Here is a 27,387-nt window from a genome sequence, read left to right as displayed (position 1 = left end):
ACTTAGGATCTCATCTGTCCAACCTGCGCCTGTACGAACTCGGCTTGAGACTGTCTCATACAGTGCCATGACTGCCCAGATGAACTCTTGATCAAATCCCAGTGTCTGTAGGCGTGTGATAAGACGAGCTCGAGGTACTGTGTCAAAGGCTTTGCGGAAATCCACAAAGCAACAGTATACCCTCTCCTTCCGTGATCTGGCCTCCTCAATGACACTCCTGAGTGTGAGTATGTGATCCATAGTCCCATGGTCTCGCCTGAAACCGGCCTGACCCTCTGCTCTGAGCCCTCTCATCTCTGCGAACAGGGTGACCGATGCATCCAATACAGCAGCATAGATCTTGGACATCACATGTCCAATCATGATAGTCCTGTAGTTACTCGGGTCCATGGGATCCCCTACCTTGTGGATGGGGGTGATGGTGTTGAGTGTCTAAGTGCAGGGGAAGCCAAGGCAAACAACGTCATTGAATAGCTTTGCTAGGATCGGGGCTAACGTGTCGATCCCATATGCGATAAACTCAGTGCATAGCCCCTCGTGATCCTTAGCTCGGCCATTGTGCAGTTTCAATGTCGCGTCCTTGACTCCCCCTTTGGTGAACAACGTGCAAGTGGTGGGACGACGTGTGTGTATGAGGTCTGGAGTGGGCTGGTGTGGGACATCATATAGATGGTGTGCATACGTGTGCCAGACTCTCGTGTCGGTGAGGGGTGATGGGGACTTACGCTCCAGGAATCTCCGCCAAAAGTTCTTAGAATTGTTGCTGTACAAGATGTGCAGCAGCTCCTCATTTTGACGAAGAAAAGCTTGCTTCTTCCGACGTACGAGACGTCGGTACTTGCATACCGTGTCTGGTGTGTTCGGGAGGTGACATCTGGTTTCAAGTCGGAGCTGTCGGCGATACACCTTGCACTCCGCATCGTACCAATTGTTGCAGGGTACAGAACCAAGAGGTGGTGGTCTAGTGGACCGTGTGGTGTGGGGAAAGATTTGGAGGGAAGCCTCGTGGAGTGTGCGACTAATCAGGGCAGCACGGTCCTCTATGAGTGGTATGTGATCGATGTAGGTTAGGAGTCTGTTTAGGCGTCCAAAGTAGGCTGGTGAGAAGGTATGATCAAAGTGTATGTCGTGGTAGGTGTCGTGCTTCCTATGTGGTGTGGCTAAGCATGGGGTGGCGATAGTGAAGAATAGGTATGTGTGATCAGCTCCTGGAGGGAGTGGTGCTACGGTGAAGTCGGTGATACATGAAGCGAAGGTAGGGAATCCCATGATGTAATCTACTACACTAGTGCCCCCCCCGTGTGGGAAGCAAGTAAAACCACCTGAGGAGGGCCATAGGTCGAGCCCGTTGTAGATGATGAGATCATGCATCCTGCCCAAATCAAGGAGCGCGTGTCCATATGGTGTAACAGGCCCGTGTCGATCCGATGAGGTTCTAGTCATACCTGCTCCGTCTAGATCCATGTCTGGAAGCATGATAGAGTCGTCTCGGAAGTCCAGGAGTGGTGCCTGTCGCGTACTCGTCCTGGCATTGAAGTCCCCAACAAGGAGAACTTTCCCACGGGTTGAAAGGTCTGGGATATCCTGATGTAAGGGTGCATATGGAGATGTCTCACCCTCTTCTCGTGCCATTGGCGAAGTGGGATGTGTCTAGTGGGAAGTAGCATATTGCTATGAAAAGGTCACGGGTGTCTGTGCGTCGGATCCGGATCCACGGATCCGGATCCACATGAATCGGGAGTGTGCGTCCTTCCTCTCAATGGAGATGGCTCCAGCGAGGGAAGACCTGTACAATACTGCGACCCCGCCTGATTCTCGGACTCCTCTTGTATCCCTCGTCTCATCCCTGAAGGCTGACTCCCATGTGTAGCCACTGACTATCGGTAGTGGACGCTCTGGGCTTTGGGCTCTGGTGTGTCTCCGTGTAAAAGACTATGTCTCGTCCTGTATAAGACTCCGAGAAGTTTCCTGGGTCTGACCATAAGGTGCCATTACAGTTCCAAATGGTGCAGTCTAGGGCCATCTGGCGACACATGAGTCTTGGGCCATCTGACGATACATGAGGCACAATGGGTTGCAGATTTCACTATGATTGACAGATCGTAAGAGGCGAGCTTTTCTCACACCAGGATGGAGGAGGTGATCCGATCATTCTGAAGGGGGGCCCAACCATTGGATGGGAAGCCGCCTATTCCCATTACAGATCCAAGGGTTTGGCACACTTTTTTTTTTCAAAGAAAGGGTTTGGCACACTTATGCATGCTCACTCTATGACGTCGTTATGTAGACACCACCTCAGTCCACCTAACATGTTCTCTATGCCCAGGCCCCCCAAATGCCATTTGTTCACTGCACAGAATGCACGGGGTGCACTTTGCCGGCTCCATAACCGGAGAGCTTAGGACCATGAGGGACCACGGACCATAGCTACCAGGGAACGATGTTCCAACATCCGGAGCACCTTTCCGGGAAGCAAGGCTGAACCGGAATGGGCCCCCCAAATGTTTTTTTCTTTGGGCTCTTTGAAAGTTTCAAATGGGTGTTTTAGAGCTTATATGGAAAGTTTAAAGCTATAAAATGTTAGTTTCTTCCATTTTTTGGCATAGTTTTATGTCGTATGATGATGTGTCGTTCTAGTTCCCGTTTTCCCGTTTCCCCTTCCTAGAACGTTCTCGTTCAGACACCCTAATTTTCGGAACGTTCCCGTTCCCTAGTAACTATGCTACGGATAGAGCACTTCGCGCATGGGCAAGAGGTTCTAGCTCGGATCTTAGCGCAGATGTTGAATCACGCAGTTTGTCATGGCTTCCCATCCTCTTGGAGCACTACCACCATTGTGTCCATATACAAAGTAGTGGACCCCATGGACTCTGGGAACTATCGTACTCTTATGATTGGCCACACTTTGGTCAAGATTTATGGGTCAGTACTACTAGAGAGGGAGATCAGGCAGTCACATGGGTAGCGGGCTCTAGGATAGGTAGGCTTCAGATAACAACACTCCACCCTTGCTCACATCTTCACTTTGAGAGCCCTCATTGAGGAGGCGAGATTGAGGCGCCAGAAAGGTTGTGCTTGCTTTGTAGACTTTCGGAAGGCCTTCGACACTGTTTCACGCTCATATCTAATTAGGAGGCTTCAAGAGATACAGATCCTAGAGGTCTTGATCTGGGTGGTGATGAGCTTATACGAGTCTGTTAGAGGGAGGGTTCATGCCTCGGGGGGTCTATCAGCCTGGGTTGAGACATCATTGGTGTGAAGCAGGGATGCCCTCTATTACCGACTCTCTTCGGGCTTTACATTGATGAGATCACATCTTTTATTGACCGCCTGGGAGGCGAGGGATCACTACTAGCATATTTGATGATAAGATTTTACTATATGCAGATGGCATAGTCCTTATATCATGCTTAGCAGAGGGACTGCAGAGGCATCTAGAGGCCTTGGAGTTATTTTGCAGAGAGAGAGACTTGGCAGTTAAACTTTGGAAGACCAAGGGTATGATCTTCAACACCTCACGCGCTATACTGCAGAGGTATAGTTTCACTTACTGAGGCGAGTCTATGGAGATGGTGCAATCCTAAACATACTAGGACGCAGTCTTCTCAGGGCAAGTTTTCAGGATGACTCATGTAGCGAGAGCACGGCTCTCATGTGGAGAGGGAGCTTTGGCCCAACTTGAGAGCTAGTGCTTTCAGGCACATTTTTAGGACCTGTCGACAAAGGGCTGGCTTTTCGATACACTAGTAAGGCCGACTGCCATGTATGTTGCATCTTTCTGTGGGAGCGATCTTTCAGCGGTAGACTGGAGGAGATTTGAGCGGCTACATGTGATTATGGGCTCTAGGATGATTTGAAGTAGGCCCTCAGTTCCCCATCAGATAGTGCAGGCAGAGTTTTCCATGACACCTCTCCAGGTTGATGTCCTTTCCAGACAGTGACTTTCCTACATAGAGCATGTGCCTAACCTCGTTGGAGACTACCGAGGCTAGCACTAGAGTCATCCATATGCTTAGCAGAGTGGGGCCGATGCAGTATGGTATGTACTTGTATCCACATTCTTTGCTACTCACGGTATCCAGATGGACCGGCTTCTGATATGACCTTTGAACATAGAGGGCTTCGTTTGAATTTTCCACCCAACCGAGGACTCTGTGAGCTCCTCCTTTTCCACCGTGAACTCTTTGCTTCAGTTCCCTCCTTCTCACACTTTCCATGTGGAGCTCTCCTTCCATAATCCTTCCCCTTGCTGAGCACTTGCCACTTGGCCTATGGCTTTAGTGCCGCATGTCCCACAAGGGACTCCTTTCTTTTTAGCCCTCTCTTGGACTGTCCTATGCACCTCCTCATAAATGCCTAGGCCTAGGCATGACCATAGACCCAAGTCCTTAGGCCCTTCTAATGCAAGTGCTGTCAAGCCCTCTTGCTTCCCGCCTTATACCGTGGTCACAGTATTATACTTGACGTAACATTCCCTTCCCCTTAAGAAATGTTTACGTCCTCAAAAACAGAATTGGGAAACCTCCTCTGGAGACTGCTTACCCTTTCCCATGTTGAACTCTCTTTAGATCTATCTTTCCACTTAACTAAACATTCTTGCCATATAGTATGTCGTGTCTTTTTTCTTGTTTATCTAAAATTCTTTCTGGTTCGTGTGGTAAAGATGAAGGTTCAATGAGTTTAACTAGGACTTCATTTCCAATGAGATTATCATCATCTCCTAATTTTCTTTTTAGCCTACTAACATGAAAAACTGGATGTACTCTACATCCCTCAGGTAAGGCTAATTTGTAAGCAAGTTCTCCAATCCTCTTAAGTATTGTGAATGGTTTATAATACCTAGGAGACAACTTTTGACATTTACCCGTCTTTAGAGATTTTGAAGATTCAGGCACCTTGAGGTAGACTTTCTCATTTACTTCAAACTCCAACCTTCTACGGTGGGGGTTTGCATAACTTCGTGCTCTATCGTGAGCTCTTCCTATGCTATCTTTAGCTAACTTAAGCGTTTGATTCATATCTTCAAGAAAGTCTTTGGCCGCTTGAACCTTCTCTTTTTCGAGCTCCATTGCTATTGGGGCTCTTGGTTGAAATCCATACATCATCATGAATGGTCTAAAACCTATAGTTGAATGTTTGGCACTGTTATATGCAAATTCTAATATGGGAAAATATTGTTCCCAATTAGTTTGCCGTTTACTTACATATGCTCGAAGCATATCCTCAATGATCTGATTGACTCTTCAGTTTGACCATCACTCTATGGATGATTTTGCAGACCAGCATCTTCTGGGCCTCATCCAAGAGGAGAGAAGAGGGCTGGAGAGCTGCAAAAGAAGCTTGAAGGAGGTGCCCACCTAGGCTGAGGTTACGGACAGCAAGGTGGAGGAATCCTTTGGACAAAGAGTCTACATACGCTCAATGGAGCACGAGCGCTCAGAGATGTAGAGGTGCCAGGCATTTAGTAGGAGAACCTTTTGGTATTGTATCTTAACCAATTTGTGGACGGATGTAAATATAAAGTGTTGCTTCTATATTTGTCTCTGAGCATAGTCTATTTGCTAGTCTACACATACACATGAATGTTGTGAAGTACACACACTTAATGAAGCATTGATTCCATAGTGAAACACTTCTGCGTGTAATTCTTGGGCTAACTATTAGTCTTCCGCTGCGGGATACGCTCTGTGTGAGAGTTCACTTTTCTAACATGGTGTCAGAGCCCTGACGAAATTTATCGAGAAGTGGAGCTTGAAGGCAAGCACTGTGCTAAAGGACGACCTTGATTCATTTCTAGCAGAAATGAGCTTTGGAGTCTGAAGGATTGTACCCAGGTGGGAGGCTCAGATTCAGACAAGTGTACGACACTCTAAACCCTTTTCCTATTTCAATTCATTATCATGGCCAATAGATACCAAATCCCAAACTTTGGTGAGACAAGCAAGCCCGATGGGAAGAACAACCCATTGTGGAAAATGAAGGTCCGGAGCCACTTGGTGTTGAGGGAGTCGTGGGGGATTGCAACGGGGACCGAGCTGATACCTCACGCCATCGTGACTACTCCAGCCAAAGGAGCCTCGCTAGCAGTGACAACACTTGTAGACCCTATCTTAATAAGAGCATGGCATATCCCAGAAGCCTTGGCTACACATTGGAGATTCCGTCTGGCAAATGGGAAAGCATCTCCATGGATCTAGGACATAGAGAGGGCATAACTCTATGTGGGTAATTGTGGATCGGTTAACCAAGATGGCTCATTTTATTCCTATCAATGAAGATGTTAAAACTCTAGAATTAGCTAGGCTATTTGTGGAGCATATCTATAGACTGTTATGGGCTACCAGCCGGTATTGTTAGTGACCGAGATGAAAATTTAACATCAATTTTAGGAGGGTTGTGTTTAAGAGGTTAAACACACATTTCCCCTTTAAGGACTCCAGGAAATCATTCTGAAATCGAGTAAAACTCAATTAATTAACAATTGGCATTCGGCTAAGAGAGTTTGCTACCACATTGAACTTCCCCTGCCGATACGTCAATTGTATATCAAACTCTTGCATTAATTCAGCCCATCTAGCTTTTCTACCTTTAAGCTCTTGATGATTACAAATCCACTTAATGCTCTCTTGATCAAAGATGATCTCAAACTTTGCACCATATAAATAGTGCCTCCACTTCTTCAAAGCATAGACTATAGCATATAGTTTCTTCTCATATGCCGAATAATTTCGTTGGACTTGATCTAACTTTTTGCTTTCAAAAGCCACTGGTTGATCTTTTTGTAAAAGTACTGCCCCAATAGCAAAATCACTGGCATTTGTCTCAACCACGAATGGTTCATTGGGATCCACTACTTTTAAGACGAGCTGTTGCTATAGCTACTTTTAATTTTTCAAAACTTCTCTTTTGAGGTTCATCCCATATGAAGGTACTTCCCTTCCCCTTTAGCTGGTCCGTCACCAGAACAACAATTTTAGCATAATCGTGGATGAATCTCTTATAGAATCTGGACAAACCTAAGAATATCTATAATTCTTCTAGGTTTGTAGGATGTGGCAATTCCAATATGGCCCTTACTTTGTTAGGATCCATACGAACCTCTTTTTGGGATATTATATGTCCCAAGTGTTTCACTTCTTTTGCAAAGAATTCACATTTGGATTCTTTAGTAAAGAGTGAATTATCTCTAAGCAGTTGGAATACTTTTCGCAAATGTTTCAGATGCTTTTTCCTGGTTTTACTATAAATAAGGATATCATCTAAAAATACTACAGCAAATTTTTCTAAATATGGCCTTAAGATACTATTCATAAGTGTCATGAAAGTTGCTGGAGCATTTGTTAATCCAAATGGCATTACTTTAAATTGATAATGCTCATACGTAGTACAAAATGATGTCTTAGGGACATCCTCTTCCCTATTTCGTACTTGGTGATATCCTGATCTTAAATCAATATCAGTAAAATATTTTGCCTCTTGCAATTGATCAAAGAGCTCATCAATGCGAGGCATAGGATACTTATTTTTTATGGTGATTTTATTTAGTGCTCAGTAATCTATGCATAAAAGCATAGTATCATCCTTTTTCTTTACCAGTAAAATTGGTGCAGACCAAGGTGAGCTACTTGGTTGAATTTGGCTCTTTCTAAGGTATTCCGTTAATTGTCTTTCGACCTCACGTTCCTCCGTTTGACTAAGCCTATATGGAGGTTTACAAATAGGGGTAGATTCATGAATTAAATCTATTCTATGATCTACTTCTCTCTCAGGGAGTAAACCATCAGGTAAATTAGACGAAAAAACATCTTTAGATTCAAACGTTAAATCATTGAAAGAAGATTTATACTTTTAACATTATAAAAAACAATATTACTTCTTTTCAATAATCACCAGTAAAAGTAAGTTCACAGAGATATACATCACATTCTTCTTGGTGTAACAGTTGTTTCAATTCCATCGAACAAATAAAAGGAGAGTTGGGCACATCATGTTCTCCTTGAATCTTGAAGACTCTACCTTTTTTTCAAACATAATGGAGTTATTAAGATAACTCCGCTGTAAGCTATGTCCAAGACTATACAGCCATTCTTGACCAAGCACTACATCTGCTCGGTCAAGATGCAATATTTGGAAATCCAAGGCATCTTGATAACCTTGAATATCCATCTCTACACCATGTATCATGGTGTCCCAAACTTTTTTATCACTGTCCTTTGCCAAAGAGACCGCATATTTATGGGCACTTGGACTCTCAGGCAATTTTAATATCTTAAGTAACGACTAGTTCAAGAAAAATTGTGTCGCACTATCATCGACCATCACTCTTACTCTTTGCCTCTTAATTTTTCCATGCATCCTCATTAAATCATGAGGACCAAAGGTGGGCTGCCACATTGCCGATGATAGACATCACATGTGAGTTCTATTCTCATGATAGACCTCTACCTTAGTGTACTTTTTAGTATCATTAAGCGGCAATACTTGCACCGCATGTACTTGTTTTTGTGGAGGTCTATTCGAGGCTTTAGCTCCCGCTTGTTTATTTTTAGGGCAGTTCCAAGCATCATGATCTTTGCCCAAACATTTGAAGCAAAGATTTTCTTGCTAGACCCTTTCATAATCCTCTTTCTTCAAGAGAGGATAATTTTGTGTTTGAGGTTTCTTAGGTGGTGCCTGAGGAACCTCCTTCTTAAAGTGCCCCTTCCTTTTCAAATTGGTAAATTTGTTGAATTTAAGAACAAAACCTGTTTGTTCTGAAGTTCCAACTTTAGATTTCCCCGTAGTATCGTCGTATATTTGGGCATACTTAATTGCTTCCTCAAAGGTTTTGGGAGATTTCTTTTGACCTCAACCTTATAAGTGTCTTTGACACCTCTCACGAAACCCCTTATTTTCATCAATTCCCTTCAACTTAAGGACTGCCTATAGTTCGCTATGTACCGGACTAGAGTGCTTTTACCAATTGTGCAATTGTCCCAAGCCTCCCACACTCTTTCTAATTCATTTTCCGGTAAGAATTCTTTTAAGAAGGCTTATTCAAACTCAGTCCAATACCTAGGAATTCTATCATTTTCCCTGAGGCTCATTCACCATTTAAAGGCTTTATTTCCAAGGGAAAGACTTGCTTCCACGACTTGATTTTCAGGAGTAGTATTCCTGAGTCGATGGAAGTCTTGCCACTTTTGCAAGAACGTATCAATCGCATCTTTATTGCGCTTCTTTTCTTCCCCATTGAAAATTGGCGGTTTCAAGTCCTTAAGGATGTTAGAGGTTTCTCTAAGTCGAGGTAGACCTCTCAACTTGATTAGGAGGATTCGGTGATTTTTCTGTAGTAGTTACCGATTGAGAATTGGCTAACTTAGTGGCTAACTTAGTTATGGCTTCAGCTAGGGTTTTCAATGTATCATTGATAGCTCCTAGCTGTGTTTCTATATTTTGCGTTCGAGTTTCAAGTTTTTTTTTTTTTTCCAAGAAAAAGACTTCTATTAAGTAAGAGAAAAAACCCGCGAGAGCAAGCTCAAAGCGGAAGACATCATGAAATCATAAGGATAAGTAAAAAACCCCCTCAGAGTGAGGTGGAAAACAACCAAGGCTGAGGCTGAAAGTGCCACCTCAACCCTGTAGTAGTTTCAGAGAAGAAAGGAGAATCCTTCCATTCCCTGAAGAAAGAAGCCCTCCTAGCTGAGGCTGCACGGGAGTCTCCCTGCATACTTGTCCATACGGCCATCAAAGTATGTACGATGTGTCTGTCCAGATACTAGCCAATGTGTGCGAGGGATGAACCTGAGTACCCTCCAAAGCCTCTGTGCATCTGGCTCTCTAGATATGCCAGGATGCTATGCTTGCTAGAATCTCCCAAGAAGTATCCACAGAGGCATGTACAGCTGTAAAAGGAAGGTGTGGTACCACATCCAACGAACAGGACTTAATCCGATGACGTCGAACCGAAATGGCCCGAGAGGAGTCAACTCTCTCATAGAAAACCTGAGGTCCTGTAAGAGAAAGCCAAGCCACTGAGCCCCATGTCATAAAAAATGGGGAATGGGCAAAGTGACTGAAAATCTTGGCTACCCCTATCCAAATCATCCTCGCTTGTCTGCAATCCCATAAGCAATGCTGAATAGACTCCGAAGCAGAAAGGCATCGAGGGCATGTAGGTCGGCTCCGAACTTGGACCTCCATGGTTCACTGCAATCCCTCCATGGATAGAAAGCCAAAAGAAGATAGTGATCTTTCTATTCCTGTGGGATTTCCAGAGTTTCCTCCAGAAGCACCTCTGCAGATCCGCAGTAATATCAAAAGTCTCCCAATGAGGAACTCTGGAAGGTCTCCAACCTCTACTACTGAGCTGATATCTCCTGGCATTACTGACCGTGTAACGAAAGAAGGGGATGCTCTTCTCTCGATGCCCTGCGTCAATCCACTCCCACTCTCCGGGGTCCCACTGCAAATACGTGATGGGAACTCCCCCATAGAGCCAGATCCTCCAAGACCCGGTGGAGAGTAGCCGGGGGTCTGGGTCTAGGAACCACTCTGAATCTGATCCCTGCACCAAAAGACCTACAACCCTGATAGGCTGAAAAGCAGACTCAAGCAAGATGTCCTCTGTGGACCTGAGCAATCTGCCACCATCCTGGACACTAAAAACCAAAGCATCCTCCTGTGCATCTCAAAAGGCCAAAACCTGAAGCGGAACCCCGCCTCTCGAAAAAGTACCTGCCCAAGTGGAGGAAGTGAGTGGCATATCATCTGTGTCTACCCAAACCTCTGGAAGGGCTGCCTCAATCTGCAAGATCCTCCCTGCACTCCCTCTGAGATGTCCTGTCAACCTTGTTTTGGTCTCCTCTGGAAGCCTGCGGAAAGCTTTCCAAGACCCCATAGAAGATGCAGGTCCCCTCTTCCACCTGGACCACTGCATGTAGAGTGAGGCACCCAGTGGTCTGCCATGATCATCTAAAATGCTGTCATTCCACATGATGGGTTGCCTATCAATCTGTTCTCGAGAGGAAGGAGGAATCCTCCGAAGAGTGCTTCTGAAACTGGCCCAAGCTTTCATAATGGCAACCATGAGAGGGGACGAAGGTGATCTGAGGTGTGCTGTGGTGAAGATCCATCTAACACTGCTCATCCAGTCTCCTCCTGAAGAAGGTGTGCACCTCTGTATGCTGCTGATAAGAAAGTCCTTCCACGGTTCCTGCCTTGGCATAAGTCCCCGCACCACCATCTTGCAAAGTAAAGCTCTGCATTATAAATCTGGATCAATAATATTGAGACCCCCTTCCTGTGTAGGGAGGATGAGGGTCTCCCAAGCCACCCTGGCTAAGGCATCTGCTGTGCCATCAAGCCCACTCCAGAGAAAGTTTCTGATCGGTCTTCTGAGTTGAATGATGCAGTCCCTAGAATGGCACCAACATGAACAAACAAACCAGGCTGTGGCCAAGAGGACCTGGTTGACCACCACAACTCTAGAGGCAAGATCCAGCTTGGCTGAGCTCCAAAAAAGAAGCTTCCTTCTGATGCTCTCCAAAACGGGAGCAAACTGCTGCGTGGTAGAAATATCCAAGCCGACCTGGCAGCCCAAATACCTGATAGGCTCACCCCTCTGAACCCAAGTGAATCCTATGTCAAGCCCCCAAACTGGAGTGTCCTCATCACTGATCCAAAAGCCATTGGATTTATGCCAATTTATCTGCGCCCCTGCCGCCAAGCAAAATAAATCCAATGCTGTCCTGAAAGAAGTGAGCGTCTGTGGAGTGGCATCCAAGTAAACTGCTGTGTCATCTGCCAACTCACTGTCAAGTAGCTCCTCTTCCCTTCTGATGGGAAGTCTCAGCCCAAAGATGTCAGCTTGAGATCTAACATAGATACTCATAGCTTCGGCCACGAACAAAAAAAGGAAAGGAGCAAGGGGGCATCCCTGACGGACTGATCTCGAAATCTGAAATCTCTCACCCCTTACCCCACCAATAAGTACCTGGCTGTGGGCTGATCTGTACAAAGAGGAAACACCTCTGATCCAAGCATCAGTAAAGCCAAAGCGTAGAAGGGTGCCCTCCAAAAAACCCCAATCTACTCTGTCATAAGCTTTTTCAAAATCCAAAAGTAGAATGGCAAGATTCTGGCCACTCTGCATGGCCCACTCTGAAGCTTCCCAGAAAGAAAAAATGTTATAAAAAATGCTTCTGCCATGCACAAATCCCGTCTGAGTGTCATGAATGAGATCAGGGAGAAGTGGCTACAATCGGACGCTGATAGCCTTGGCCAGAATCTTGTAACAAGTCCCCAGAAGTGTGATAGGTCTCCACTGGGACACTAAATTTCTGCTACCTCCTTTTGGGATAAGGTGGATGAGACCCTCTGTAAGCGACCCAGGCATCTCGCCAGAGTCCCAAATGGCCTGCAGGGCTGAAGTAATATAGTCTCCAACCATATCCCAAAAAGCAATGAAAAAAGACGGGGTGAGGCCATCTGAACCTGGGCACTTGCCCTTGTGAAGGGCTGAAAGTGCAGTCCTGAACTCTGTGTTGGTGAAAGGTGCGTCGAGTAGAACATGCATACCCGGATTCACCAACACAGGGATGCTCTGCCAAATAGCCTGTCTAGCATCCTCTCTATCATGTGTCTCAGGATCAGCAGTAAGAAGGGTGGCATAGAAATCTGAAGCTATGCGTAAGACATCATCAGGCTCTGTCTGTAAAACCCCATGTGAGTCAATAAGCTGGGATACACTCTCTCTACTATGTCTAGGGCCAAGAGTAGAGAAAAAGTGTTTATTGACCACCCATCTGAATCCAGAAGGACTCCCGTGCATGAAAGGCATACTCTGCTCTCTGATCAAGCAATAACTGCAGCAATAACTGCAGATGAGCCCTTGCTGCAGCAAGGCGCTCCTGAATCCAAGCATCTGAAGGCCGTTTCTGCTCTTCCCTCTGCAAAGCTGCCAACTGCTGGCGAACCCCAATCTCACGTCTGAGAATATCTTGTCTCCTGGTACAAGCAATTGAGCGGTAGAAGTCGCTAATACCAGAAAGGGCAGCGGCTACATGTGATGGATGTGGCTGCCCACCCTGGACATGAGCAACCCATATCTGCAGGGCTGCCTCTGTAAGGTCCTCCTCTGCGTAAAAGGCATCTGGAATCCTGATGCTGGCAGACCGGCCTCTCAAGTGAGGCTCTGAGATAGCCAGCACAACAGGAAAGTGGTCTGAAGTGGAAACCCCAGCAGCAATGCATACCGATCCACCTCTGTCTAGTGCCCAGTCATCTACATAGAATCTGTCAATGCGTGCATGAATAGGCATCTGCTGCCTCTTGTTCGACCAAGAGAACAGGAGGGACTGTGGCTGAATAAGAAAGGCATCATCACACCAAGTATCTCTGCCACAGAAGTGAAAAAGGAAGGCATCCCAAGCTGCTCTCTCCAAAGAGTGAAGTACGCCTTCTCTACCCCCTTTTTTGTCTGACGGTAACTCGACCATGTTAAAGTCACCTCCAATCACCCATGAATCCACAATGGGGGCCCAGGAGAGCAAAGTCTTCCACATAAGGACACGTTCCCCTCTAATGTTGGAGGCATATAGGTTAAGGAAACCAACCTTACGCCCTCCAATCAAAAGAATAATCCACTGAGCTCTAGAGGAAATAATGACTCCGTGCCCAACAACTAAGGGGAGAGCCGACTGCGAAACTGAAATAGAAGTGCCCCCCCTGGTGCCCAAGGCAGGTGACCAAAAAGTATGGCCAGAAAGCAACTTGCCTGACTTGGCACAATCTCTAGAATCCAGCTTGTGCTCTTGAATAAATAATATATCAATGGAATCCCCAGTAACACCTGGATGAAGCTGATCCTGGATCAGCTGTCTACGGCGGCGATGTGGGACGCCACCTAGGCCCTATATGTTCCAACTAATAATCCTCATCGACGGGAGGATGTAGAGTGGAACACCTTACTCGAGCTAGTGGCGGAAACAAACCCCTCAACAGGGGAAGACCTCCTGCTCGATGAGGGAGGGATGGAACCAAGCGGTGGAAAATCAACAGGGGAAAGAACCCTGGCACCTGAAGAAGAAGCCCTGTCAACAGGAAACCCAATCACTGGCTCCCCAAAAGTAGCGGGCACAAACTCCTCCTTTGGGAAATCTAAACCCTCTGCCAAGGCTGAAAACGAGTTCCTGTGGAGCAAGCCAGACACCGGAGTGCGAAGGATCCCTTGTGAGGGAAGAGGATCAATAGTGTAAGCTATCCCCTTCCCCCTATCCAAGGGAGGAAGTGAGGAATGCTCTCTATCCTGTGTCTGCCCAGCCGCGGAGACCTCTCCTGCCTCAAGAAGAGCATCTGGCACCGCTGGATCTAGGGAAGAAGCTGCAACCAGGGAGGAGGTCGAAGCTTCAGCATCTCGGATTGTGCAAGGTGAGACTGAAGGGATAGCTCGAGGTGAAGCAGAGTCCACTAAAGTACCCTCGTGAACTGAAGGAGGGATCTGCACACGTGCCGGAACCCACTGGAGAGTGTCGCGTGTCCCTGAGGTAGGTGGGGGTCGAGGAGCAGGTGATGGACCTGTACCACCCCCCTGTCGAGGCCGAGGAGCAGGTGCTGGACCTGTACCACCACCAATTTGAGGAGGACCGCCATGCGAAGGTCGAGGAGCAGGTGCTGGACCTATACCACCCCTCTGTCGAGGCTGAGGAGCAAGTACTGGACCTATACCACCCCCTTGTCCCCCCTGTCGAGGCCATGGGGCGGTAACTGTACCAGAGGGCTTCTTGGGCCTTTTCTTCTTCCTGGGGCAATCCCTGGCAAAGTGTCCAGAGGTCCTGCAAATCCTGCACTGGTCCTGTCTGCCTGAAATCTCTACTCTCTGGCGAAAAAAGGAACCATCCGGGCGCTGGATCATAACATGATCCATCTTGAGGTTAGGATCCTTGCAAAGGACCCTAACTCTAGGTACCCCATCAGCCTTGGTTGCCTCTGCTGCAGTCAATGGCAACCCAGGGAGGGGTGGGATCTCAGCAACTGCGCCAAAATGCTCCCCAATAACAGAAAGAAGTCGATGGTAAACCTGGGGAAGCCCGGGGAATCTGATGAAGAGCGATGGGTCGAAACCAATATGAAAGGCTTCAAAGAAGATCTTCCTGTGTCCCAGGTGTAAAAACTCAGCCTTGAGCACAGTGCTCGCAGCCTCTGGAGTGTCAAAAACAACTTGGAAAAAACCTCATCCCAGAAGACGAACATCTAACAATCGTGGAGTGAGGTCTGGGGGGAGAGCTGCAAGCATCCAGTCTTTGGCTTGGGATCTGGAGGGGTGGGACCCGAAGATGCGTGCTAGCAACGTGGTAGAGCATTCAATCTCTACATCCTTCTTGAGCTGCTGCAACTCGTCTTTAGAAAAGGTAATAGTTTTCGCGGCCGGTGGAGGTGGAGTAGGATTCGCTGACGGAGTATCCATCGCCAATCGAGGGGAGGAGGCCGACTCTAACAAATTAAAGGCTCCTTCCGCTCCAAAAAAAGCCGCGGGAGAAAGGGGGGTAGAAAAAAGGGGAAGGAGGCGAGGAGGGAGCAGGGGGAAGGGGCGAGAAGGGGAGGGGTAAAGGGGAGAGGCTGAGAGGCTAAAGGGGAGAGGGGCAGGCTGAGAGGGAGGGAGGGGGCAGGCTAGGAATAGGAAAGGGAGAGGAAGGAGATGCTGGAATGGGGCGGGCTGGGAGGGGGAGGGCTGAGAGGGAGAAAGAAAGAAAGAAAGAAAGTTTATTAAAGTCTTCGGGAGACCGTGAAGGTCTATGAGACTAAAGAGAACTGATACAATGAGGATAACGGTGGTAGTCTCAAAACGGGCCAACCAACCGTTTCTACAAAAAAGAGGTTATGAAGGACTGTGTGTCTAGTCCTGATACAAAAAAAATGTGTCTACCTCCAGATGATACAAAGAAGAAGGGGGGGGCACAAAAAATGGGGCAGAGGGGGGAGATAGTGCAGGTGGTGATCGTCAGAGACCAATCATAGAGGGGCCGTCAAATGGGAGGTCGGAAAAAACCCTGCGATAGATGATTGGCCTCTGACGTCACGCGGCCTAGTCGAGCTTGGTCATCGGGGGCGGCGGGTGGCCCTGTGGATGAGGGCAACGGTAACCCCGGTGGGGCGGGCAGAGAGCAGAGACGAGATGTCATGGACCTGGATGTGTGAGTCTGTCCGCTGACGCAGCTGTCGTGGCTCTGGCTCTCGCTCACGTCTGCGTCGTCGGCTAGACTGAGAAGAGGTATCCTGTGACTGAAAGAAGTCAGTGATAGGCCGCTGGGTGTCCTCACGCTGTGTGTGCTGCTCGTGTCGCCATGCTCGGAGAGAGGTATCTCGGTGGCGAGTCATCTCATGTAAGAAAGCGGCTAGGCATCGCTGATCCGGGAACTGCAGCATGTGTGGGAGGGAGCCGAATCCGTTGCGGAAGAGGCAGTGGTATCGGCCTCGAATGGCATAATAGATAGGACATCTGAAAGCAAAGTGCTCCTACGACTCGATCTCCTGCAAGTCGCAAAGTGGGCAAAGGCGGTCCTCTCGTGGGATACCCTCTGCGCGTCCGCTCTCGATCCGTAATCGGTGTGACGAGACCCTAAACTGACCGAGGGAGATCCGGAGCGCATGTGGTAGATGAAGCTGTGTGTAACCCGGAGGTGTGATGAAGCCCTCCTGTGAGATCTGGAGGCAGTGTCGGCGGTAGAAGTCGAGCTTCACAGGAAGCTCGGAGTGAAGAAACCATGTCCGCCAGGTGTGGAGCTGGAGCAGATCCGCTCGAATGAGCCGGTTGACCTCCTGGTCAGTGGGGGAGAGGGGAGATGGTGGAGCGTCGAGGCTGTCGAGAAAAGGAGGCAACCGGTCTAAGTCGAGGCCCAGTCGGGTGAACCAACTGGAAAGACGACTATACCAGCATCGTTGGTCCCCATCAGCGGATAAGGCCATAAAGGAGGATAGGGCTAACCAAGGTAGGCGGAGGCGACCGTCAGCGGAGGAGCTGAAATCCCTGACTCTGTGGAGATAGGTGATAGTCTGAAAAGCCACATCAAGCTGTAGGGGTGAGGCGCCGAACTCTGCTAGAATGATCTGGTGCGGTACCGATGGTTTGCTACGGATCATCCGAGCAAACATCAGTATTTGTAGGCGCTCAACTCGAGCCCACTTTGTGTCTGAAAGGTCGACTCCCCACCAAGGGCTACCGTACATGCCTGCTGGGCGGACCAAAGAATAAAAAAGGAGAGACTTGGTCCGCGGGTCCTGGAAGTGGGAGTGGTAGCACTGTCGCTCCAGCCTGGCAAGAGTGGCGTATCCCCGGCTGATCCTGGCCTGCATGGCCGGGCGCATCGTGAAGATCGGGCCTGAGAAGACAATGCCCAAGTATGTGTAAGAGTCAACTATCTCAACAGGATCGCCGGCGAAGAGGAACTGTTCTCGGTGCATAGCGGGTTTGGAAGTGTTGAAGATCATCACCTTGGTTTTCCCAAGGTTGACCTTCAAGTCATGTGTATCACAGAAGACCTGAAGTCCATCCAGGTGTCGCTGAAGACCAGTAGCAGAAGAGGATAGTAGTACTACATCGTCTGCGTATAGGAGAATCTGGTTGACAGCCTCCGCAAGAGAGCAGCCTGCACCTCCGAGTGTCCTGATGGTGGTCTCGAGCTTGTCGATGTAGAGGCCAAATAGAGTCGGTGACAAGGGACATCCTTGTTTGACTCCGATAGTGCTCGTGATCTCTGGGGTCCAGCTGGTGCCAATCCTGACTTGCCCCGTCACCCGCTCATAGAGAGCTACTACTGCCCAGATAATCACCGACTCCTGCAGACGTCTGATTAGTCGGGCGCGGGGAACGGTGTCGAATGCCTTGCGGAAATCCACAAAGCAACAATATACTCTCTGTCTCCTGTGTCTGGCCTCCTCAATGATCCCTCTAAGTGTAAAAATGTGATCGTAAGTCGAGTGATCCGCCCTGAAGCCGGCCTGTCCGGATGCCCTGAGCCCCTGTACCTCTGCGCGAGCACTAACCTCGCCATCTAACACTGATGCAGTGATAGTGTTCAGGGTCCAGGCCCTGGGGAACCCGTGGCAGACAGCTTCATTGAACAGTGTTGCCAGGATGGGGGCTAGAGTTTTGATGCCATAGGCAACAAACTCTGTGCATAGGCCCTCATGATCCTTAGCTCGACCGTTATGAAGCTTATGCGGTGCGTGGGTGACTCCCTGGGTTGTGAAGAGGATACAAGAATTGGGGCGGGGGGTGGCTGAGAGGTTGGGAGGAGGCTGATCAGGGATATCATATAGTGTGTGTGCGTAGGTGTGCCAGAGGGAAGTGTCCGTGAGGGGGGAGGGGGATCGGCGTTCTAGGAATTTCCTCCAGAAATCCTTGGAGTTGCTACTAAACAGAATGTTCAGTAGCGTATCCTCATTCTGGCGTAGGAAGGCTAGCTTCTTGCGATGGACTAGTCGACGATAATCCCTGGTGAGACGTGGGTTGGCCCTAGCGTTTCGCTGGGTCGTGAGTCGGAGTGTGCGGCGTAATGCTTTGCACTCGTCATCATACCAGCTGTTGCAAGGGGCGGAGCCAGCGGGTGGAGGGCGGGTGGACCGAGTAGTGGAAGGAAAGATGTGGCGGGCTGCATTGTGAAGGGAGTGGGTGATAAGGGTGGCTCGGTGATCTAGAGAGGGTATGGTATCTATGTGTCTGAGGAGGGAGGCTAGGTGGGCTGAGTAATCAGGTGAAAGGTTATGATCGAAGTGTATATCATGATAGGTAGTGTAGTGTGGGGTGTGGCTGGGAGGGGCTCGGGACGCAAGTATATGAAAGAACAGGTAAGTGTGATCGGCTCCTGGAGGTAAGGGTGCAGTGCGGAAGTCAGTGATCTGTGGGGCTAAAGCAGGAGATCCCAGAATGTAGTCGACGACACTGGCTTCTCCGCCATGTGGGAAACATGTGAAACCAGAGGAGGCAGGCCATCGGTCTAGTCCATTGTAGATGACCAGATCATGTATACGTCCAAGGTCCAAAAGAGCCTGCCCATACCTAGTAACGGGAGCGCGACTGTCAGCCGAGGAGCGGGGGAAGCTCGAGTCCTCTGTGTCCATCTCAGGTAATAGGACCGGATCTGAGTGGAAGTCCAGGAGTGATGTCTGACGTGCACCTGTCCTTGCGTTGAAATCCCCAACTAGGAGGACCTCTCCGCGTCTGGAGAACTCCACAATGTCTGAGTAGAGATCTAGATAGGGGGATACCCCCGTATCCTCACGAAGCATCCGTGCGAAATGTGACGTCTCAGGAGGAAAGTAGCAGACTGCAATAAAGAGGTCGCGTGTGGAGGGGCGTCGGAATCGGAGCCATAGGTAACGGGCATGGACATCCCGTCTAACCACGGATGTCAAGCTCGTGAGCGCTGAACGAAGGAGTACTCTGCAACTCCGCCTGACCCTCGGCGGACCCCCCCAGTATATTTGGTCTCCTCACGGAATACTGACTCCCAAGTATAGCCACTGACCGAGGGAAGAGGGCGCTCGGGGCTCTCATGTGTCTCTACATAGAAAACGATGTCGCGTCCAGTGTATGACTCTGAGAAGTTCCCAGGGTCAGACCATAGGGTACCAGTACAGTTCCATATGGTGCATGCCAAGGGTACTGTGTGCTGAGTCTGAATCTCATAGACCATGTCTCCCTATTTGGGGGGGGAGTCTGCTACCGTGTCTGGAGTACCTGGTGGGGCTCGGCGGCGGGGGCCAACTAATAGGCGGCCATCTCGGATGATAGCCCACTTCCCCTCCTGACGGGCTACATCTCGTTGCTGAAGCAGGGTGCGCCGCTCTTCCACCTGCATAGGTGTGAGATCCTCATCCATGAAGATAGTAGGGTGGTCCCGTAGTGTAGCACGCTGCCTGAGTGCTGCAAGTCGAGCTTGAACATCCCTGAATCGGATGATGAGTGGCTGTGGGCACGTGGGGTCCCGTCTTGTGCGCCATGCATGCTCGATCCCATGCTCGACGAGGCCGAGGGTAGAGGTCATAAAAGCAGTCGCGTCCGCTAAGGGGGTGAGTGAATCTGCGCGGGGGATACCTCGTACTCGGATGTTGAGAGCCTTACTGGCCCTCTGTTCGTGCTCGGCGATGGTGGCTGAGACTGCTGCTTTGGGTGCCCGTCTCGCAACGTCCACCCATCTGGTAGTCTCCGCAATAGCAGTCTGGATGGTAGCGATCCGCTCCTCCACCTCTGGTGTAGTGCGCGGGACCGCTGTGACTGTAGCAGTGAGAGAGACAACCTCCTGACGGAGGTGAGTGATCTCCTGGCGTATGCTCTGAATAAGCTGATCTTGTGCTACGGTATGATCCCGTAGTCGATGTAGCTTCGTAAAGATGTAATCTATCGTCTCAGGTGGGATCCGGGAGGGTGCGAACTGGGACATGGCGTATGGCTATGGGGGCGTGGGCGATAGGCTGGCTGTATATGGCAGAGGAGTGGAGAAAGGCTGCTGGGTGAGGGGAAGGGGGGACATAAGAGTGGTGGAGACAGAAGGGAGCTGTGTGGGGGGTGAGGGACTGTGACCCTCACCTGTGGGGGGCAGGCTGAGTGGTACAGTGGTGGGGGAGGCAGTGGTTGGAGTAGAAATGATGGCTGCGGGAGAAAGAACTGCATTGGTGTCCATTGCACCCGATGTTTTCAGGGCTGGTTGGCTGTCAATTGCTAATCCACTCCTGGAGATACGCTTTGTGATCTCTCCCACAATTGGCTTCGGAGACTATTTGGGTTTGTGGGCCATTGTAGGACTTGTTCAAGTGCACGATTTCCAAGGGAGGCAGATCTTGTTCAGCATTGCTGTAGGGGTGCGCAGGCCCGCGCAAGGCCAGTGGCAAGCCAAGGCTTGCAGCAGACAAGGGCCCTCAGACCACGGGGCAGCAGGCCCAGAGGTTACAGGAGGGGGTGGGGCTGTGCTACGGGAGGGAGAGGTGGCTACGGGAGGGAGAGGTGGCGCAAAGGCTGCGGGAGGGGGGGGAGTAGAGTGGAGCTACGGGAGGGGAGGGGCAGAGTAGAGCTACGGGAGGGGAGTGGAGCTACGAGAGGGGAGGGGCTGAGCGGCTGGGAGGGGGAGGGCTGAGCGGCGGGGAGGGGGAGGGCTACGTGGGGGGGGGGGGGGGCTGAGCGGCGGGGAGGGGGAGGGCTGCGTGGGAGGGAAGGGCTGAGCGGCGGGGAGGGGGGGGCTGAGCGGCGGTGAGGGGGGGGGCTGCACGGCGGGGAGGGGGGGGCTGAGCGATGGAGAGGGGGAGGGGGCTGAGAGCGACGGAGAGGGGGAGGGGGCTGAGAGCGACGGGGAGGGAGGGGGGGCTGCGTGACGGGGAGGGGGGGGCTGCGTGACGGGGAGGGGGGGGCTGAGCGACGGAGACGGGGAGGGGGGGGCTGAGCGACGGAGAGGAGAGGAAGGAGAGGGAGAGGGAGAGGAAGGAGAGGGAGTGGAAGGAGAGGGAGGGGCAGGGAGGGGGCGCAGGCTGAGAGGGGGAGGAGAGGGAGCGGGGAGTGAAGGGAAGGGGGAGGAGAGGGAGAGGAGGAGGTGGGCTGAGAGGCAGAGAGGGGGCGGAGAGGCAGGGAGGGGGCGGGGGAGCAGGCAGGGAGGGGCGGAGAGGCAGGGAGGGGGCGGGGGAGTAGGGGCAGGCTGAGAGGCAGAGAGGGGGCGGGGGAGCAGCAGGCAGGGAGGGGGCGGAGAGGCAGGGAGAGGGCGGGGGAGCAGGGGGCGGGCTGAGAGGCAGGGAGGGGGCGGAGAGGCAGAGAGGGGGCGGGGGAGCAGGCAGGGAGGGGGCGGAGGGGCAGGGATGGGGCGAGGGAGCAGGCAGGGGGAGGGGGCGGGGGAGCAGGCTGAGAGGGGGAGGAGAGGAAGCGAGCAGGAAGGGGGCGGGCTGAAGGGGAGGAGGGGAAGGGAGGGAGCGGCTGAGGGAGAGGGAGGGGCTGAGGGCAAGGGAGAGAGGGAGGGACGGGCTGAGGGAGAGGGTGCAGCAAGGGAGCGGGGAGGAGCAGCAGCTCAACGGCAGATTTTTTGATAATCTACCATCCTCGAGTTTCAAGTTTAGTGAATTTCGTATACGGAATTCCATAATCACCATAGTCTATGTCCTCCATTTCCACGTTATCCTCTTGAGTTTCATTTTGTACCTTCTCGTGTATTTCCTCTCTAGCTACAGCTTTTCCTTTCCTAGCCCTTTCCTCGGCCTCTCTAACCATATCGTCCCTTTCTGGAGTTGTCATTTCAAATGCAAATTTATTTCAGAAGATATAAAGCAAAAAGCTTTATAACAAAGAGAAACATGCGATGCCCACTTCCGTGGTATTTGTTCGAGGCTTTGAATTCGCTTTTGAAGTCGACGCGTCTCTTAGTTCGCAAGCGATCTTCACTTTCGTCGATTCCGCTTTTGCGCTTCCCTCCATCTCGAACTCCTCGCTTCGATCTTCTTCTTTCAATTTGGCGAGGCTAAGGAGTTTTTGGAAGTTATGAGTAATGAACTTTGAGAGAGCGAGGGTGGAAATAACCTTTTTAAAGAGAGGGAAAAAGGAAATGATGAGGTGGCTTTTTTCTAAGGTCCAATGGCCTTATGATGATGTGGATTTTCTTAAAAGTCTAAAAACCATGGCGGTTTCTTTGTCTACAACGACTTCTCTGTGTAGGTTCGTGACGATGGAAATCTGCAGCTATGGAATGACTGTGGCTCACTGTCTAGACTCTGCAGTCGAAGATTGCATTATTGCGTTGTCTCCCTGCTCGTTTTCAGTGCCATCTCCACGCTTCATGAATCACCATGCTCCTGCTGCACATATAACTCCATTGACTGTGTCTTTGTAAGGACATCGAATCTCCGATTTATGGGACGACAGTCAGCTTCTCTCTGAGCCCATAATTGCAAGGTCACAAGGATCTGATACGACCTCTGTGCTTCCGTTGTGCTCCCAGGCATTAGTGCTTCGTTATAACCTCTGAACCCAAGAGTAGACATCCGCGAAGACGGCCACCTTTAGCTGCTCTGCCAGTCTCACAGTTACACTTGAAACACAAAGAGCCACGCCTGCAAATGGACGACGGGGAAGCTCAAGGCTTCTGTGTGAGCTTTGATGGCAACCGGCACGGCTTGCAGAAGCAAGATGAAATATTTGGTGAAAACTGCTCAGCTTAGTCACTGCTGCAATCTTGCTACTGTCACGCGGTTGTCAGCTCCCTTATTCACAAACTTTGATGATCTTACAGGCTCTGATACCAATGATACGACGTTTGAACATAGAGGGCTTCTTCTGAATTTTCCACCCAACCACGGACTTTGTGAGCTCCTCCTTTTCCACTAAGAACTCTTTGCTTCAGTTCCCTCCTTCTCACACTTTCCATGTGGAGCTCTCCTTCCAGAATCCTCCCCCTTGCTCAGTACTTGCCACTTGGCCTATGGCTTTGGTGCCACATGTCCCACAAGGGACTCCTTTCTTTTTAGCCCTCTCTTGGATTGTCGTGTGCACCTTCTCATAAATGCCTAGGCCTAGGCATGACCCTAGACCCAAGCCCTTAGGCCCTACTAATGCAAGTGCTGTCAAGTCCTCTGGCTTCTCGCCTTATACTGTGGTCATGGTATTATAGTTGACGTAATAGCTTTCCACCTTCCAGTATAGCATGGATGCACCCCTCGATTATTCAATCCCTTGAGATGAGATTAACTGTATCATACAGCTAGACCTTCTTTAATTACAGACATCACGGGCTTGGGGAGGGACCGGGAGCTCCCAACCAAGGTCCAGTGCTATCGCGACCACTTCTTGAGAGTATCGGAGGATGAACTCATCATCAAACCCTAGTCCCTTGAGGATAGAGGAGTCTCACATGCATTGAGGATTGCCATCGGATAGATGCGGGTCTCATCACATCAGCTAGGGATTAAGGCAGGTAGAGCTACAGGTATACCTAGAGAGTAGCGGATCTGTAGGTTATGCACATTGGGGGAGATCGAGGCAGAGATAATTTCTTATGCGTCTGCCGAGTCTACAACCAAATCTAAGGGCAATCCCACTGTCTGTTTTAGGAGGGATAATGCTTTGGTCCACTCTCACGCGACTGATCCATTTTTAGGACTAGGTCTGCATTAGGTTCTGCAAGCACTATGGATCAGTGGAGAGAGATGACATGATACTGCGGAGCGGGGGACGCAGAGACCACACATGACATGGAGAGTGACCAAGGCGCACACAATCGAGCTCGGCCCTCCTCAGAGGCGATCGCCCGAGACGAGGAGTCACTCTTGACATAGGCCATCGGGTACAAAGGTCGAGGAGACACGCCCTCCCCCCACAGCACGAGATAGCTCGGCAGATGCAGATCCAGGAGATCTTCGCAGCCCACCGAAGAGATATTATGGTGCCGGGTTTCGGTTTCTGATTCAGCTGTGGACCCTCAGCTCCAGTTTTGTTTGTTGGAGCTTTTGAGGTTTGAGATCTATAGCTATAGATTAGTTTAGCATAGCACTCAGCAAGGGCCCTAGCGTGCCCTTTGCTTCAGCCCGGATGCGTCAATTTTACGAGCAAAAACCTATGAGCAGGTTTATCCGAGCGTGTTTTTTAAGAGATTTTTAAAAATGTTTTTCTTTAGGAAACATGGTTTTTACACTTTTATTTTCACTAGAACTAGATCCCTTTATCATGAAAATATACAGACTCGTCACTCATTCATTTTTACACAACATAATTTTCTTATTTAGAGACATCCCTTTGTATCCCTGTTATTACCTTAAAAAAGTGTTGATTCCTTTAAGAAACATTCCTCATAATCACTCTCAATGTAATAATACTATGCATATATAATTACTTATTAACACATTTATATCATATGGCAATATCTTTTTAGTGTTTTTATAGCATATTTATGGACATGTTTCTAAAGAAGTTTAAATTACTATAAATAAGTATTAACTTGGGCTTATATATCACTCTCATAAAATACATGTAATATTTAATACTATATCTGGAAGATTTTCCAAAATATAACTTCATAGATGTGCTCAAATGGGGTGTTCCGATCAATTTGAGTGGTTGAATGACTATATTTGGACATTGGATATGAAAGTTATGTCACTTTTAAAAGTGCTGTCCAAGGTAGTTTCGCCAGCGAAACTACCTTGGGAGACTTGCTTCAAAGGGGTTTCGCTGGCGAAACTACCTGGATGGCTTGCTTCAATGAGTTTTCTTTGAAGAAACTCTTTCATGAAGATAGGTTGAGAGAGGGTTTTCAATGTCACCCCCTATTAAGTAAAAGTTGTAAGAAGGATCATAAGGGAATTTTCATAGAGAAGTCTACTCTACATGTGGGTTTCTTCAAAAGCCATCCCATTATGCTCTCACCATTTCTACAGATTCACCTAAATATTTTTGTATAAAATAGGCATTGCTATAATACTTTGCATATTTCTAAGTGAAAATATGTTTTCTTCTGATCGATTTTTGCCATATTTATGCATAGTTGGAAGCTTTTTTTTTCCTTCGCTCGGACGCTCGGAAGATTTCGCTCAGAAAATGCTCGTCCCCCTTCAGCCCTTCAAGGCTTGTATGAGTTTCCAGTCTAGTTTGGTGTGCTCTGTCTTATAGGTGCGCGAGGCCTTCCGTGGATGTTAATACATCTTTCTTTCTTTCTCCTTCTGGTCTTAAGTGTACTAGTAGTTTTCAATCTTTATATTTGGCTAGTTGACATTGCAATGACAATTTTTTAAAACTAAAGCATGAGCTTTGTAAAACAACATCGTACTCTTTATCCATCAATGAAAGCATATAAGATAACTAGTAAGATTAAGACTATGTAGAAAGCACACATTGCTATGGTGCTACAAATGCTTTAGAATGTTCTTGAGTTGATTTCAATGCCTATTGATATGTCTCTGTGGTATGCCAGAATATGAGAGATCAAAAGTAAGCTAGGCAACCTTTCTTCATCTGTCATTCCTGAATTTATGCATGAGTTTGAACAAAACTTTGGCTGCGATTTGGCTAGCTAGGCTCATTAGATATGTAAGATGCCGAGAATTCTATATACAGTGAATTGCTTGTGCGTGGTTCTTGTGTGAGTTATGGAGATTGCATAGGCTTAGATTTTTGTGAACTTTGTACCCCCATAGATACAATGATTGTATTTTTTATTACAGTACAAGCATTCTAGCAATACATTATCCTCCATATGAAGAAGAAAGACATAGCTGCTACATGATTGATTACTTCATACAGTTGCTTACTTAAGTGACATAAAAGTCTGAACCTGTCCTACTTGTTTTGGGTTTGTATGTGCTTAGTTCATGGGCCCTGTCCAATTAAATACAAGGTTTGTGTCTGTGTGGCTCGCATAGGTTTGCTGATTTGCTGACTTTGTTCACACAGGCCCTTCTTTCAGGATGTTCTGCCGGGGGGTTAGCTGCGATACTTCATTGTGATAATTTCCGAAGTCAGTTGCCAAAAAATGCGATTGTCAAGTGTCTAAGTGATGCTGGGTTTTTTCTTGATGTGTATGCTTTCTTCCCTGCCATTTTAAAAATTGTGCATAAAGAATGGTTGGAGATGAAGCAATGAACCTAAACAAATTTGCATATGCCCCCTTTTTTTGGAGGGGTTTTCATGTAGTGAACTTCATTTCAATTGTAGATATGCATAACATTTGTGCTTCCCTTGCTTCTTTCCTCCTGTCTCTTCCTTGTAATAATTGTGTGAATTTCTTTTTTCAAAGAGTTTATTGGAACGGAGGATCACTAATTTACAAGTCTCTGCTGCGCATGTATCATCTTTGACATTGATCTAGCCTTGTGGCTTCCTGTGCACTCTTTTGCACTAGAAGCTAACGGCTCTTGGTAACCTTGTCACATCTTGCCCTCTGCTTGTCAAAATAATTTGAAAACTTCCAATAAGCACTTTTCACATTTCTATGACCAATATGTGATGGGGAAATAAAGAGAAAAGTTGTTGCAAAGATGATATGTATATCTTCAGCAAAGTATGGCAAACCACCAAAATAAGTAGTAGGGGCTTCTCTCCCTTTTCTAGCTTGTGGCCAGCCTTTTCTTCGACTAGGTAGTTGGGATGTTGCTGTACAGGCCCGCTTGATTAGGTTGAGGAAGCTGCTATGCGGTGGCCAATTAGCAAGCAGACTGGTCAGCCAGTTGTTTGGACAGTTTTTTTCCCCCCCAGTGAACCCAGATATACAACCAAACAAATTTATAGATAACAGATCGAAGTGCAAAACCTTGTCAAATCTGTACCATCACCTACATCAAACAATTGCTGGGGTAGGGCACCAAGTTCAGATCTGTTTGCTGCTCCTACTGTGGTGGAACTCTCCTAGATCACTGCGTGTCTCGGTTAGACTTCTGCGGCTGCTCTAG

At 48.7% G+C, this 27,387-nt stretch overlaps 1 protein-coding gene across 1 annotated transcript in view; it reads left to right on the top strand.

Moving 5' to 3' along the window:
• Positions 1-27,387, top strand: part of LOC147884106 (pectin acetylesterase 8-like) — a 123,629-nt gene that overhangs the window by 59,031 nt on the left and 37,211 nt on the right. Inside the window, exon 6 of the mRNA XM_087399137.1 lies at positions 26,393-26,517. Within this exon, the coding sequence (XP_087255263.1) occupies positions 26,393-26,517 (125 nt within the window). The remainder of the gene's footprint in view (positions 1-26,392; positions 26,518-27,387) is intronic.

This window comes from Dipteris shenzhenensis, chromosome 27, assembly GCF_047967505.1.
Source record: "Dipteris shenzhenensis isolate YYH24624 ecotype China chromosome 27, Dip_SZ_1.0, whole genome shotgun sequence".
Lineage (NCBI taxonomy): Eukaryota > Viridiplantae > Streptophyta > Polypodiopsida > Gleicheniales > Dipteridaceae > Dipteris > Dipteris shenzhenensis.
This window is presented reverse-complemented; position numbering and strand designations above follow the sequence as displayed.